This window comes from Nannospalax galili, unplaced genomic scaffold (genome assembly GCF_000622305.1).
Source record: "Nannospalax galili isolate Female #2095 unplaced genomic scaffold, S.galili_v1.0 scaffold1119, whole genome shotgun sequence".
Classification (NCBI taxonomy): Eukaryota; Metazoa; Chordata; class Mammalia; order Rodentia; family Spalacidae; genus Nannospalax; species Nannospalax galili.
This window is the reverse complement of record NW_008343597.1, coordinates 1247653-1262909: the sequence shown is the minus strand read 5'-3', so window position 1 is coordinate 1262909 and position 15257 is coordinate 1247653. Positions and strand designations below refer to the sequence as shown.

At 48.4% G+C, this 15257-nt stretch overlaps 1 protein-coding gene across 3 annotated transcripts in view; it reads left to right on the top strand.

The window, feature by feature from the left end:
- The first annotated feature begins 2127 nt into the window (after positions 1-2127).
- Positions 2128-15257, top strand: part of LOC103739461 (bcl-2-like protein 2) — a 17987-nt gene continuing 4857 nt past the window's right edge. The window contains exons 1-4 of one of the 3 annotated variants that reach the window (XM_008839879.3): positions 2128-2231; positions 2530-2617; positions 3050-3489; positions 4069-6089. In XM_008839879.3, the coding sequence (XP_008838101.1) occupies positions 3058-3489; positions 4069-4218 (582 nt within the window). In that variant the 5' untranslated portion in view covers positions 2128-2231; positions 2530-2617; positions 3050-3057 and the 3' untranslated portion in view covers positions 4219-6089. Of the gene's footprint in view, positions 2232-2279; positions 2618-3049; positions 3490-4068; positions 6090-15257 lie in introns of those variants that run through there. The other 2 variants (XM_008839881.3, XM_029566835.1) reach the window with 2 other exon arrangements.

Sequence of the window (15257 nt, the reverse complement as noted above, 5' to 3'; positions counted from 1 at the left end):
TAGTGAGCCCTGTCTCAAAAAGAAAACAGAAACAAAACAAAATGAGGATGACTGAAAGTATATAACCATGAAAGAGTAGAATCAGCTGTATGTGTACTAGAGAACTGAGTGAACTCATAATTGCTGTGGATTCCAACTGTCAGAAAATGACTGCCAGAAGGGAAAAGGCCATCTTGAGGCAATATAGTGTCAAAGTTAAAACTTACAGGGCAGGGGCTGGAGAGATGGCTCAGCGGTTAAGAACACTGTTTTTGCAGAAGACCTGGGTTCGAATCCCAGCACCCATGTGGCAGCTAACAACTGTCTGTAACTCCAGTTCCAGGGGATCCGACAACCTCTTCTGTCCTCCATGGGCATTGTATGACACGGGTGCCCTTACCTACATGCAGGCAATACATGCATACACATAAAATAAAATATTTTTTAAAAACTTATAGAGCAGACTCTCAGTGTATGGCTTTGGGCAAATGACTTAATCTTTTCAAGTCACAGTTTCCTCATTCATACAATGAGGATTAAGCAGCAGAAGAAATGATGTGAGGACAAAACATTATACATATTAAGAAAGTACTTTGTGGCCAGGCATGGTGGTTCACACCTGCAGTATCACCACTGTGAAAGCTGGAGCAAGAGGATCATGAATTCAAGAGGATCATGAATCGAAGGCCAGACTGAATTACAAAGAACCAAAGAGGGAGAGGAGGGGCGGGGAAGAATTTAGTACCTAATAGATTCTCAGTGTGTTTACTATTATTGTTACAAAAAACTGTTGGCTTCCCTAGTGATGTACAGGCAGATGGGAGCACCAGGGCTTAGAATGGTTGTGCTGGATAGCTTTAGTGTCAACTTGACACACCTGGGTTGAGGGAGCCTTAATTGGGGAATTTCCTCTGTTGGACTGGCCTGTGGCCACATCTGAGGGGCATCTTCTTGATGAGTGATGTGGGAGGGACCAGCCCACTGTGGGTGGTGCTACCCCCGGGAAGGTAGGCCTGTGTTGTATGAGAAAGCAGGCTGAGCAGGGGCCAGAGGAGCAAGTCAGTAAGCAGCGTTCCTCCAGGGCCTGTGCTCCAGCTCCTGCTTCCAGGTTCCTGCCCTGAGTTCCTATCTTGGGCTCCCTGATGAACTGTGACCTGGGAGATGTAAGATAAATAAACCCTTTCCTCCCCAAGTTGGTAGTGGTCAGAGTATTTTGTCATAGCAGTGAAGAAACAAACTAAGACATGGTGGTGGGAGCAAGAGGAAGCAACAGGAAAGAACCAAAGGAAAGAAGCATAACTGTGTTTGTCTGGTCTTTCACCAGAGCGCTTTCCAAATGGAGCTGAAAGAATGGCCCCCTTCAAGACCCAGGGTGGGGGAAGAAGGGGAGGATCAGAACGCCTGAGTGCCCTCATGTGGATCTGCCATGTGGATTGCTTCATGCCATGGAAACTACCCCACCGCAAATATATTGTTATGTATAGGTAAGAGACATATCATCTGCAAAACAATCATTAACTTTAACATCTCTAACCGGTGCCTGAAAATTTATGTGTAGGATTGTGAGCTTGTATTGATTTGTGTCTTTTATTGCGATTTTTAAAAATAATTGGGTTATGTGGCGGCTAAAAAAGTTAAAAGGATCACAAAAGATGAAGAAAAGTGCCTGCAGACGCTGCGATGAAAGCCCTGACCCCCAGATGCCTGGCTGAAGGCCCAGTACAGGAAGAGGCCGCTGGAGTCGAGGTCCTGGGGGAAGTGGACCCGAAAGCCTCGGTGGCTTTGTGTTTGGTGTCCCTACGCATCCCACCGGGGCGAGGCGGTGCGTGGCAGTTCACAGTTTAAAGGGAACTGCTCCTTTTCCAGCCACATAATCCAGGACTGGAAAGTTCAACAAGTGCATGAAACATCAGAGATCTTCCGGAAACGCTGAATTTGCTCAGAGAGGTTGAGGCTCAGCTGCTTCTCTGGGCAGCCTGCCGGCTCAGCAGTCAGCGCAGGCCACAGCACCCTGCCTTGCACAGCCCTTTTCTGCCTTCAGCGGCCCCCTTCCCGGAGTTGTAGCCCTTCCCAGGCCTGCCTCCCAGCTCCGCCCCTCTCCCTGGACGCATCTCTGGGCCCCATCATCACCCGGCGCCGGGCCCTCCCTCTGCCCCCCCTCCTCCCTCCTTCCTTCCCTCCCTTCCTCCCTCTCTCCCTCCCTCCCGGCTCCTGCACCAGGAAACGGCCGGATCCCGGCAGCGGCCTGACCCGTGAGATCCCTAACCTGGCTGGCGGGCGGGGTTGGAGACCGGCTGAGGGTGGGGGCAAGGGAGGAGCTGGGCCTTTGGGCTGCACTTGGGGGAGCCGGGAGTGGACGTGGTGTCGGCTGGAAGCCCGTGGCCCTGGGTTTCCCGGGAGGACAGTCATTAAACATGGGATCGGCCACACAGCTGGCAGAGCGTTGGGGGCAGGGGCCCAGTCCCAGGAACTGCAATTCCAGCCTTTTCCAGACCAGATCCGGATCCCTGGCCTTCTCCACCTAGTTCTGATCTCTCCCTCCCTTTCCAGGGCTCCAAGCTGGCTGGGAGAATGAAAGGCCTCAGCTGGAGGCTCCTTGCCACCAGCACTGGGTCCTAAGAGCTGCCATCCAGGCTGGGTGAGTGCCCTCTTCCTTTTCACCCTTACAGCCCTTCGCTTTCCCCACCTTTCTTCAGACCATCTCCTCCCTATCTTGTGCCTCTGCCAATGCTTCTGGGGAACTCCTAAGCTCCTTCCTGTTGCTAAAAAGGTGTGTACTGGGGGTGGGGGTGGGGGTGGGTGCAAAGGTGTCACACAGATCGTGTTGTCTTATTACGAACGAAAGAATCTAAAGTACTCTACAATTCCTAGTTTTTAGTTTGATTATTATAAGTTACTTAGGCCCTGGCCCTACACCATGGCCTTACATCCCGTTCTTGCTTGTCCCTGCTCAGTGGTCTTGAGCATTCCTCCTTTCTCAGTAGCCTGGTCGAACCAGAAATGTCTCTTGAGTCTCTGTCCACGTTTTCTATATGTTCATGCCACATTCTGTCATCCTTGCCCCTTTCAGCCGCCCGGATGGCGACCCCAGCCTCTGCCCCAGACACACGGGCTCTGGTGGCTGACTTTGTAGGCTATAAGCTGAGGCAGAAGGGTTATGTCTGTGGAGCTGGCCCCGGGGAAGGCCCAGCAGCCGACCCTCTGCACCAAGCCATGCGGGCAGCTGGAGATGAGTTTGAGACCCGCTTCCGGCGCACCTTCTCTGATCTAGCCGCTCAGCTGCATGTGACCCCAGGCTCAGCCCAGCAACGCTTCACCCAGGTGTCCGACGAACTTTTCCAAGGGGGCCCCAACTGGGGTCGTCTTGTGGCATTCTTTGTCTTTGGGGCTGCCTTGTGTGCTGAGAGTGTCAACAAAGAGATGGAGCCACTGGTGGGACAAGTGCAGGATTGGATGGTGACCTACCTGGAGACGCGCCTGGCTGACTGGATCCACAGCAGTGGGGGCTGGGTAAGAAGCTTCTTAGTTGTGTCCTCTACACATCCCTCTGCAAAGGTGGTCTGGGGGTGGTGGGGGGAGGCTGGGGCAGCTATGCTGGGAAGGAGCCATGGGGGTGGAGTTCTGTTATTTAGTGGACTCAGACTGAGCATCACTCTGACCTCTGCACTCCAGGGCAGCTATGTCCTCGGATGGGCTCATGGTCCCAAGCAGAGAACAGTTCTATGTTTGGTACCCAAAGAGTGCCTGCAGAGAAACGGTGTTACTCCTGAGTACATAGCACGGGAGGTGGGGAGGATCAGGGACAGGGCATAGTTAGGCAAGTCTTACCAAAAGATGCCGGTTCTGAACAGAAACTTTCTGCCAAGGAAAGGCTGGGGTTCACTTGATGCAGATAGTGCAGATGAGCCAGGTACCCTGGGCAGGGGGTTCAGAAGGGCTTGTAGTCAGTGGAGCTTTGGCTGAAGAGGAACTGGGTGTGGGGTAGTGCCCACAGTGGATGCAACTGGAACTCTTCCTCTCCTCTCTTCTCCACTCTCCTTTCCTGATATCCCTTTCTCCTTCTTTCTCTACTTCCCTTCTCTCCCACAGGCGGAGTTCACAGCTCTATACGGGGACGGGGCCCTGGAGGAGGCGCGGCGTCTGCGGGAGGGGAACTGGGCATCAGTGAGGACAGTGCTGACGGGGGCTGTGGCACTGGGGGCCCTGGTAACTGTAGGGGCCTTTTTTGCCAGCAAGTGAGAAAGTCTGGGGCCAGGTGGGGCTAGGTTGTGGCTAGGTGCCAGAACTGGAACAAAACAGAGAATGCCCTTGGAAGAAATCAGATGGTCAGGGAACAGAAAAGGGCAGGGGAGGTGGTGTGTGAGGGAGCTGAGCCTGCCAGGCAGGTGGCAGGAAGGATGAGTTGGAAATACTGGGGAATGCTTGAAGGCCAGGAGCCCAGGAGATGGAGTGATTCCAGGGTTTGGGGGGAGGTGGAGGGATCCTGCCTTTTGTTGTGGGCACATGACTACCTGGAGCTTGGTTTGTGGCTCTGAGGAAGGTGGACTTCCACAAGGAGTTGTGTCTCCATTGGATAAGTGGGATTTAGGGAACCTAGAATTTACATCCCTTTGGAGTGGAAGCTTGGTGATCAGGAGATTGGGGGAAGTGACTGTGGTTGTGGGCTGTTTGGACACGTGTGCATGTGCACATGCACGCATGCTCATGTGCATGCTGGGCTGTTTGTCTAATCTGGTGGTGGGATTCTTCAGTGAGAAAACATTCCTTCTTGCAGTGGCAAGAACAAGGGACAGTTCACTGCCCCTCTTCCCCCTCTGCCCTTTCCCCTTGGCCTGATGCTTCAAGGCTGAGGGAGGAACACTATCTAGATAGAGGGCTCTGGCACTCCCCTGCAGAAAGTTGTTGGCAGGGCTTTGGCGAGAAGAGCTCTGCAGCTGGCTTGTTCTTCATTGTCCCCCTTGTGTGCATCTTTGCACTTGCTGCTGCCTCCTGGGCTGACATAGGGCTGTGGGTGTGGGTGAGTGGAAGCTTTGGTAGCTGGACCTGCCTGCCGCCTTCCCTTCCCACCATGGCACAATGGTGCCTAAGTACTGCCTATTTCTAGGACCTCTGTATCCAACTTCAATTCTAAATTGGGGCTCTTATTTTCTTTTTGAGGATATGGACATACACACTGATCTGGAATTCAGCTTGGGTCCTGCACTGTGTCTCGGTGAGACTGCTGATGCCTTGAAAGGGCCATTCCAGCTCTAAGCCCCTTGGGTGTGATGGTGATAGGTACCACCTCACTGAATTATTTTGTGTGGTGGGCTTTGGTGCTGCTTTATCAGGGGCCAGGTATATGGGTTCTTAGAGTACCTAACCCTGACCTAGACACATTAGTTTCCTTTGAAGCCTCATGCTCTTTGCATGGGTGTTACTTGTCTGTACTTGAGTGTCTAAGGATGCTAACATTAGAACTCACAGTCCAGCCCTGAACAAGCTCCAGACGATAGCTTTTTCTTTTGAGAAATTATTCACTCCAAATGCATGCCCTGAGCCAGACCTCACTGCTGCACTTTCCGAGGTGCTAACATTGCTGCTCTTCGATGCTGACTTTGATCAGTGCTCTAGAACCCTGCTTGTGATCCTGAGCACTGATCAACTTACTAGACCATAGCTGACTCGATTTAGAGATTTTCACTTGGTCCTAGAATGTGGCATCATATTGCGCTTGCTAGAATGTGGGACCACATTGGCCTCAGGTGTTAATCCAGACTTTTGCTTTTGAGAGAGGGTTGCACTTTTTAATGGTATTTATGGGGGATGTGGTAGACTGCATGTGCCATGTGGTCTGTTGAATGTGCTGGTACAAGAACTCAGAGCTGGTCTGTGGCAGGCAGTTGGGGTTGGGGTTAGGGGCTCTGACTTGCTCAGGACAAACCAGGCCAGTGGTTTTCAAACTGCTTGGCAGAGCCCCAAAGTGTCCTAGGGGTTGCCTCAGGAGTCCTTAGGGAGATGAGGGAGTAGTGGGCTGAGCATGCTGGGCAACTTGCCCTTAAACAGAACAGCTTCTCTTGTAGCTGTTTTATGTATCGGGGTTCAGGGTAAGATTTTATTTGCATTAAGGGGTTTGCTGCTGAAAAAAGAGAACCACTGACTAGACCATCAGCTGTAAATTGGAGCCTGTGCTCCTCCAAGTTCAGGGAAGACTCTTTACCCTGCCCTCTACCACTGGATACCCACTCATGTTAGCATTCCTGGGGGCCTTCAGCAAACAGGAGCAGCAGGAACTAAGATCAGGTTACCAAAGTGCTCTGCTGGAAAGCCTTCACACCAGGGGGAAAGGACAGGCTGTTTTCTGAAAGGGTAAAGGGCTTGGTTTGGATTCCCAGAAGCGTAGCTTAGCCAGGACCGCAATGAGGAGTTTTGACCTGTTCTGCCCTTAGTTTGAGGGCCAATGGAAACCCCAGAGACTTCTGTCAGGGAAAACCCGGGACTGTCTTTCTAGAGCCATATAGCTCCTTGGGATTAGCTCTTGGCCTAGAAGGCCGAGTATGGCTCCCAATTTTTAAATCCAGTTCATTTTTTAAATGAGGGAAATGAATATAATCGCCACATTTCAAAGATTAACTAGGTGGAGAGGACGTTTCTTGCTCTCTAAAGCCCAAAGGGACAAATAGGGACTTTGCTTAGGCCAAGGAAGGAGCGGAAGTAGGGCATCTCAGTCCTGCGTTTATTAATCCCACTCCCCACTTATACTAGGACATACATATACTATTTTACTTTTTTAAATCATAAACGGCAGGAGAACAGATTTGGTTAGTTTAGAAGAAAAGAAAAAAAGCTCTATAAATATAAATATATATTCCTGTATTTTTATTTAATAATTTATAAATGCCAAGTTCATTTGACTTTTATTTTTGTGTAATATGTAATGGTCGTATTAAAAAATAAATAAAGCCCAGAAATTTATTGAGAAATACTGCACAGGGTTTTGTGACTTCTATACTATATAGCCTGGGATCAGAACATACCTTAAACTAGTCATCTCATGACCATGACCTTGCTAAAAGCAATAATTAAGAGTTATAGGTATTTAGGAAAGTAGAGAGACTTAAATAAAAAAGAAATCAGGGTTGTTTCAATATCTATACCCACCCCACCCTAGCCAAACTATCCCAACTGGAGGGTATAGGTTCCCAGCACTTGAGAGGCAGAGGCAGATGGATCTCCGTGAGTTCAAGGCCAGTCTGGCTTACATAGTGAGTCCCAGGCCAGCTGGGGCTACAGAGAGACCCTGTCTCAAAAAGGAAAAAAAAAAAAAAAAAGGGTGTAGGTATACAGTACATTGGGACACTCCTACACAATACACCCCTCCCAGCACCTACAAAAAGACCCTGGCTTGGTGGTGTGGGGGTGAACACCTGCAATTCCAGCAATCAAAGGTGGAGATAGGAAGATCAGTTCAAGGTGGGACATCCAGTTACTTAGTGAGTTCAAGGCCAGCCTGGGCTACATGAAATATTGTCTCAGACAAAAACAAGGATCTCCCTGTAGTCCCAGCTGGCCTGGAACTTGCTGTGTAGGCCAGGCTGGCCTCTATCTCAAAGAAATCTGCCTGCTTCTGCCTCCCAAGTGCAGGGATTAAAGGTGTGTGCTACTGTGCCCAGCTATTTTTATTGTATATGTATGAGTATTTTGCCTACATGTGTGCAAGTATACCACTTGTGTGCAAACCTGTGAGGGGATATAACAAGGTGCTGGATATCCTGGAACTGGAGTTACAGAACATTGTTAGTCATCATGTGGGTGCTGGGAACCGAACCTGGGTCCTCTGCAAGCCATCCTTCCATCCCTTAAGAGTATTAATAGTAGTTCCAAAACAAAAGCTAGGTTGTGAATTCAGCTCTGAGTTTTATGGCAGCCAAAGCAAACTGGAAAGCAGAGGAGATTCATAGTCCTCTTATTAGTTACTCAATAAGACAAAGTTTCCTAAAAAGACTGTGATATAATCAGTGGCAAATATAATCCATAACGATTTCCTTAAGAAACACCAAATGGGGATTCAGAAGGTATTTTGGTTTGTTCCATTGTCCTCATTTACAGTTAAGCCTGAATATGGTACTTTATGATGGTCTGACTTAGTATGGGGCTAAACTTCAGACAGATGTATTGTTTCCTTTAGCCTGTGCTCTACAAATGCTGTTTATACACATCCACTTTTGATGAAATTCAGCTACACTTAGTTACAATTTTTGACCAATGTCAGGGTAGGGAGGTAGAGTTGGGGTAGTTGTGTAAGCCTAGCACATTTCAGGCAGCAGGGAGAAATCTGAGGTTCACTTCCAGCCAGGACTACATAGTCGACTTCCAGGCCAGTCTGGGCTATACGGTGAAACTCACTGTCAGTGAAGAAAACATGGAAACTTACAATTTCTGGCAAATGAATAGATGATAGCCTGTGTTTATTTAATAGCAGATTCTTTGTAATTTTTATTTCTCTCTCTGTTTTGAGAGAGAGGGTCTTACTTTGTAGCCTGGGCTGGCCTCAAACTTACAGCAATCCTCCTGCCTCAGTCCTCCCAGTGCTGGTGTTCCATCAGGCCTGACTAGATTCCTCAAAAAATTTAAGAACTACTTTAAATGTGGATATAGGTGAGATATATAAATAATGTAAAAACTCAATCAGAGGCCAGGTGTGGTGGCATATACCTTTAATCCCAACAATCCAGAGGCAGAGGAAAGTGGATCTCTGAGTTTCTAGTCAGCCAAGGCTGGCTACATAGTAGGACCCCATTTCAAACAAAACTAACAAACAAAACTCAACAGAAGCTGGGTGTGGTGCTACAAGCTGGTAATCCCAACACACGCATGCACGCATGCACCAAGAAACTTTGACCAGAAAACATAACAATGGACTAATTACTATGTAGTTAACTTTCATTCATTACTCATTCCTAGAACAAATATTCAAGCATCTTCTGAGTGTTAAGCACAATTCTAGCCCTGGAGGTGGAGAATGTACAGACACACATGTTCCTTATATTCTAGGAGGAGTCAAACAAAAACTAAATCAATTTAAAGATATGTTAGAAGGTGGTAAATACTATAAAAACAAGAATGAGGGTGGAAAATATGTAGATGTTTAAATTTGAAAATGAATGGTCAGGGAAGCCCTCATTTCTAAGGTGACTTTAGTAAAACCATGAACAATATAATTGGAAATATATTTATTGGCATGTTAAGAAGTTTCTGTACTTTCCTGGGTAAAAAATAATATTGGGGCTGGGCATGGTAGTGCACACCTGTAATCCCAGCACTGTGAGTTCCAGGCCAGCTAGGGCTACATAGTGAGACCCTGTCCCCCAAATAAATAAAATATTGGTTAGAAAGTTGTGTGTATAGCATGATCTCATTTTGCATACGTGTGCCTCTCTGTTTGACAGGTAAAGATCCCAGCAGGGTCAAGATACCATTCCTGGCTTTGTCTCTTGGGCAGATTTTGTTCTTTTTGCTGATAGTATTTTCTCTGATTCTTCTGGTAATGAACATTAAATATCTGATATAGCATCTTTTTTTCTTTTTTTTTTGTCTTTTTGAGACAGAGTCTCTCTGTACCCCAAGCTATCCTGGAACTATGTAGACCAGGTTGGCCTTGAACTCAGAGATCCGCCTGCCTCTGCCTCCCGAGTGCTGGGATTAAATGCCCGTGCCACCATGCCCAGCTCTGATATAGCATCTCAAAGCAAGTTTTTCACATAGAACTTTTTTTTCGGGGGGGGGTCTTTTGAGACGGTATCTCCTTTAGCCCCTGCTAGCCTGAAACTTGCTATGTAGACTAGGCTGGCCTCAAACTCAAGAGATCTGCCTGCCTCTGTCTCCTGAGTGCTGGGATTAAAGGCATGGGCCACCACACCTGACTACACATAGAAAGTTTTTTTTTTAATTTTATTTATTATTTTTATTTTACGTGTGTGAGTGCATTACCTGCATGTATGTGTCTTGCAATGCCACGAAGGTCAGAAGCGGGCTTCAGATTCCCCTGGAACTGGAGTTAAGGACGGTTTGTAGCTGCCATGTGGGTGCTGGGAATCGAACCCAAGTCCTCTGCAAGAGCAATCAGTGCTCTTAACCGCTGAGCCATCTCTCCAGCCCCATACAAAGTTTTTAAAAGTTAATCAAGCCCATCATGGTGGCACATGCCTGTAATCGCAGCACAGAGGCAGGAGGCTCACCAAAAGTTGGAGACCAGCCTGGTCTATAATAGCTGGTTCTAGGCCAGCCAGAGCTACATAGGCATACCCTGCATCAAAAAGTTAGCCAATCAGTGGAGTGTCAATATGGCTCAGCAGTGCTGGCCTCCGAGCCTGGCAACCTGAGTTCAGTCCCGCATGGTAGAAGGAGTGAACTGAGTCCTACAAGTTGTCCTCTGACCCCTATACACATTCTGTGGCACAAATGTGCTCCCTATAAATAAATACATAAATTAATTAATTTTTTTCCCTAAGTTAGCCAATCAATGGGCTGGAGCTGAAGAAATGGCTCAGCAGTTAAGAGCCTTGCTATTCAATCATGAGGACCAGAGTTCAGATCCCAGCATCACTTGGGGATCCAGCTCCAGGGGATCTGACACCTCCTTCTGGCCTCTGGGCACCAGCACACACATATAGGCATACACTCATATGGGCATACACTCATACAGACACATACAGGTGTGTATACATACACACAATCAAAACTAATGAAGCAACCTGGCAGACACCCCTTCACATTGAAATGGACACCCTACTTCTGTGCAAGGTCTGATCTAGGAAGCTAATGTAAGTATGGTCAGACCACATTTGAAGAAAGTTGGGATCTGCTCTAAAATACAGATGAGCTGGAGAGATGGCCCAGCAAAGAGTGCTTACTACTCTTGCAGAGGACCTATATTTGGTTCCCAACACCTCCATGGCAAGCTCACAATTGCCTATAACTCAAGTTCTAGGGGGTCCAATACCCTCTTCTGGCACCTGTATGAATGTGGTATACATAAATTCAAAAGGCATCCCCCCACACACATAAAAATTAATCTTTAAAAATTTAAACTAAAATAGCCAGGTATGATGGTGTATGCCTTTAATCCCAGCACTTGGGAGGCAGAGGGAGGCATAGCTCTGAGTTCCAGACCATCTAGGGCTACATAGTGAGGTTCTGTCTCAAAACGAAATACCTAAAATAAAGAATAAAAGATCAAGGGTTCAAATCCCAGCACCCACATGGCACCTAACAACTGTCCATAACTCCAGTTCCAGGAGATCCAACAGCCTCTTCTGTCCTCTGAGGGCATTGCACCGGTGCACTTAGCTACATGCAGGCAATACACAAATACACATAAAAATAATAAAATATTAAAAAAAAAGAATAAAAGATCAAGGCTCCAAGTGTTATGTCAGCACTACCCAATGAAATATAATGCAAACAGCAACTTCACATTCTAGGAACCTCACTAAAAATATAAAAGGAGAGCCTGTGGTAGTGTACCAATGATAAGATCTACCCAGATGTGGCCCTATCTCAGAAACAGGGAAGATAGGTTTGGTGGCTCAGGCCTGCAGTTTCAGGCCTAGGTGGCTGAGGTGGAAGGATCTATCACTAGTCATAGGGCAACCTGAGCTACCTAGCAAGACCCTGATTTTTGCTTGGGGGGGACAAAGTCTCACAGTGTGGCTCAGGCTGACCTCAAACTTGTCAATTCTCCTGCTTCAGCCTCTTGAGTACTGGGGATTATAGGCATGACCACCATACTTATTTTTGTTTGAGACAGAATCATACCTGGCTGAATCTTCACCTTTTAAAAGCTTTTGGTACACATTGCTTAAGAATACTAAGAGGGGTAGCTGGGCGTGGTGGTGCATGCCTTTAATGTCAGCATTTGAGAGGCAGAGGCAGATGGATCTCTGTGAAATCAAGGCCAGCCTGGTCTACATAGCAAGTTCCAGGCCCCCAAAATGAAAAATACAAAGAGGGGATTGGATTTTGTTCCTATGTACAAGTTCTTTTTCTTTTCTCTCTTGGGCTGTTTTCTTTCTTTTCTTTTTTTTTTGATACAGGGTCTCCCTATAACCCAAACTGGCCTAGAACTCACTAGTAGACCAGGCTGGCCTGTATTTTGCCTCCCAAGTGCTGGGATTAAAGGCGTGTGCCACAACACTTGGTTGGTTGGGGCTTAAAAATCAGTTACAGGTGTAGTCATACTTTATAAGTTTATATTCTGCTTTGGCTTGACATTACTTTTGTAAGTTTATCAAAGTTTTTTTTTTTTTTTTTTTTTTGTCTTTTTGAAGCAGGGTCTCCCTGTAAGCCCCAGCTGTCCTGGAACTCACTATGTAGACCAGGCTGGCCTTGATCTCACAGAGATCTGCCTGCTTCTGCCTCCCAAGTGCTGGGACTACAGGTGTGTGCTACCATGCCCAGCTCAAAGATTATTTTGTAACTGATAAAGGGTACAAATACACACATATACAATGTATATAACCCATTATGGCTTGCTTAAATTTTTGACTATTGTTGGAATTTATAGTCTCTTCTGGTTTTCAGTAGCACACTTAATATATCAAAGCAGAGAATACAGAGGTTTTTGTTGAGGAAGTTGTTTTTAGTTTTTGGTCTCATATAGCTCAGGCTGGCCTCAACCTCCCTATTAGCTGAGGTTGATCCTACTGCCCTACCTGCCAGTGCTAGGACTGTAGGAGTGTGTACCACCTAATTATAGGGATTTTTGTTTGTCCGGGGTATTTTGAGACAAGGTACTGCTATATTGCCTTGGCTACTCTGGTACTCTATGTAGTTCAGACTGGCCTCGAATTCGTGGTAATTCTCCTGCTTCAATTTTTCAAGGGCTGGGATCAGAGGTGTGCAATCATGCCCATAACCTCAGGAGGCTAACGCATGAGGCTCTCGGGTTTGAGGCTAGCCTGAGCTACATAGTGCAGCCCTATCTCAATCAACAAACCCAAAGGTGTGAGGGGAATGGGATTTTGGAAGTACTTACTACACAGGGTTGTTCATTGGTGAGAATTCAATAAGATAATATGGAACAGTGCCTGTTACAAAATGAGATGAGAAGTCCTTTAATAAACACACTTCCTTGAATTGCCTTGCTTAAATTGAGTAGAGGCAAACCCTTAAAATCTTGAATGGTTTAGAATTAGTATAAAAGACCTTTCATTCAGAGAACTCATTTAGTACTTATCTTCATCTTCAGCAAACAACTTTAGTTTTCCCAGATCACTGAAGCTGAGATGGCTGGTGGATTTGCAGGAATTTTTTTTTTTTTGAGACAGATCTCCCTATAGCCTCAGCTGGCTCCCCAGAACGCACAGAGATCTGCCTACCTCTGCCTCCCAAATGCTGGGATTAAAGGCATGTGCCACTATACCGAGCTTTGCAGCAAAATTTTAAGTGACTTTAACTCTACAACCCATCTCCCCAGTTCCTAAGGTAAGGAACTGAAAAAGTGGGGTATGAATGCTTTTGACTTTTTGGCTTGCTAAGAGGAATTTTCTGTATCCAAATGCCCGTTCTAATCATGTTGTTTAATGTATGAGTCCGGCTCTCAAATCTTGGTCTATCTACAAAAACCTGCCCCTTAAGAATTTTATTCATCTATTTATTTATTGAGACATGGTCTCCCTGTAGCCCCAGCTGGCCTGGAACTCACTATGTAGACCAGGCTGGCCTCGAACTCACAGTGATCTGCCTGCTTCTGCCTCCCAAGCGCTGGGATTAAAGGCGTGCGCCACCACACCCAGCCCCTTTAGGGATTTAACACTGCTAATCTTCACTCTAATAAATGCGCGGGCTCCGAGCTTGGCAATCCGGCCTCCTCTGGGGCCAACTCTGGTCTCTAAGGGTGTAGAAGCTGCCTTGAGAACCTGCTCGGAGAAAGTCCTCTGGAGTCTGAAGAGGATTTGGGAGGGAGGAGACTGCAGAAGATGAAGGGTGGCACCTAGATCCCCAATCACCTGTTGTTGCCACACATGGATGCCGCCCCTAGTCTGCAGGCACTCCCTAGTTAGGAGACTGCACAAATTCAGGTGCGCTGTGGAGGTAGGCCCACTTGTTTCAAGAGCGGGGAAGCTGGTAGAAGGCTTTCTCACTGAAGTGGTCTGGCTAAGGAGAGACTGCACCGAGAGGCACAGAGGCACAGTCTGGAGCCCAGACACACTCACTGGAGCGAGAAGTGTGGACACTTTCTCTAAGTAGCGAAGTTCTGGCGAGCAGAAGGCCACGGTAAGGAATGCTGATTCTGGCTGGTCGGGAACGTGGTAGGAATGAGGACTGGGAGAGAGAGACAGAGACAGAGAGAGAGAGAGAAAGAGAAAGAGAGAGAGTGTGTGCTGGACAGGCTGGCAAAGAGCAAACTAAGTAGGAATATGGGCAGAGAAAGACCGTGCCGCACAGCCGGACAACTCACGCCTGGCCGGTCCGCATGAGGCCCCTGCCCTGCGCTGGGGCTGGGATGACCTGGCGGAAGCTGGGAAAGCAAGCGCCTTGGAGAGTGCTCCATTCGAACCTGGGCTGCCGGCCACATCCCGCCGCTGGGGTCATTTCTGGTCAGGACACCAGTTTCTAGAAATCGCCGCCCCACGCGGTGCTGTCCTTCGACAACTCGAGGTGGTCGGGGTTAAGATGGCGTCCCCCCGCCCCTCAAGGGCTCGGTTGGTCACGTGACCTCGGGCTTCCAGAGCTCCGGGCTCTGCAACCCGTTCCGAGGCTACCGTATCAGCCCTTCGAATCCCGCAAGCCAATCGGCGCCTGGGCCTGGGCCAGCGCGGTGAGGCGGGAGGAAGATTGGTCCTTTTCAGTCGCCTCGTCAGGGGCCAATCCCAGAGCATCCTCCAGATCGAGGGCCCACCCGTGGGCGGGGGAGAAGCGCGATGTCGTCACAGTGTGGTCGTATTGTTACCTAAAGTCCGCAGGAGGTGGGATGTTTTGATTGACAGACACAGCTCGCCTACCAGGACTTCGGAATTTGGCGTAGTGGCCCGCCTTGGAGGTGGGGGTCTTGTTTGATTGCCAAGTAATACTCTCCAATAGGGCTCAAGCTCGGGCTGACGGGCAGGCTGCTTGACTAATGAGCCCGCGGCGTGGCCGGCACAGCTCTCCAATCGCCGTGCGGCGGGCCCCAGTCTGAGCGGCGATGGCGGCGGCGGCGGCGGCGGCAGCAGCAGCGGGGGCTGCGGGCGGTCGGGGCTCCGGGCCGGGGCGGCGGCGCCATCTTGTGCCCGGGGCCGGTGGGGAGGCCGGGGAGG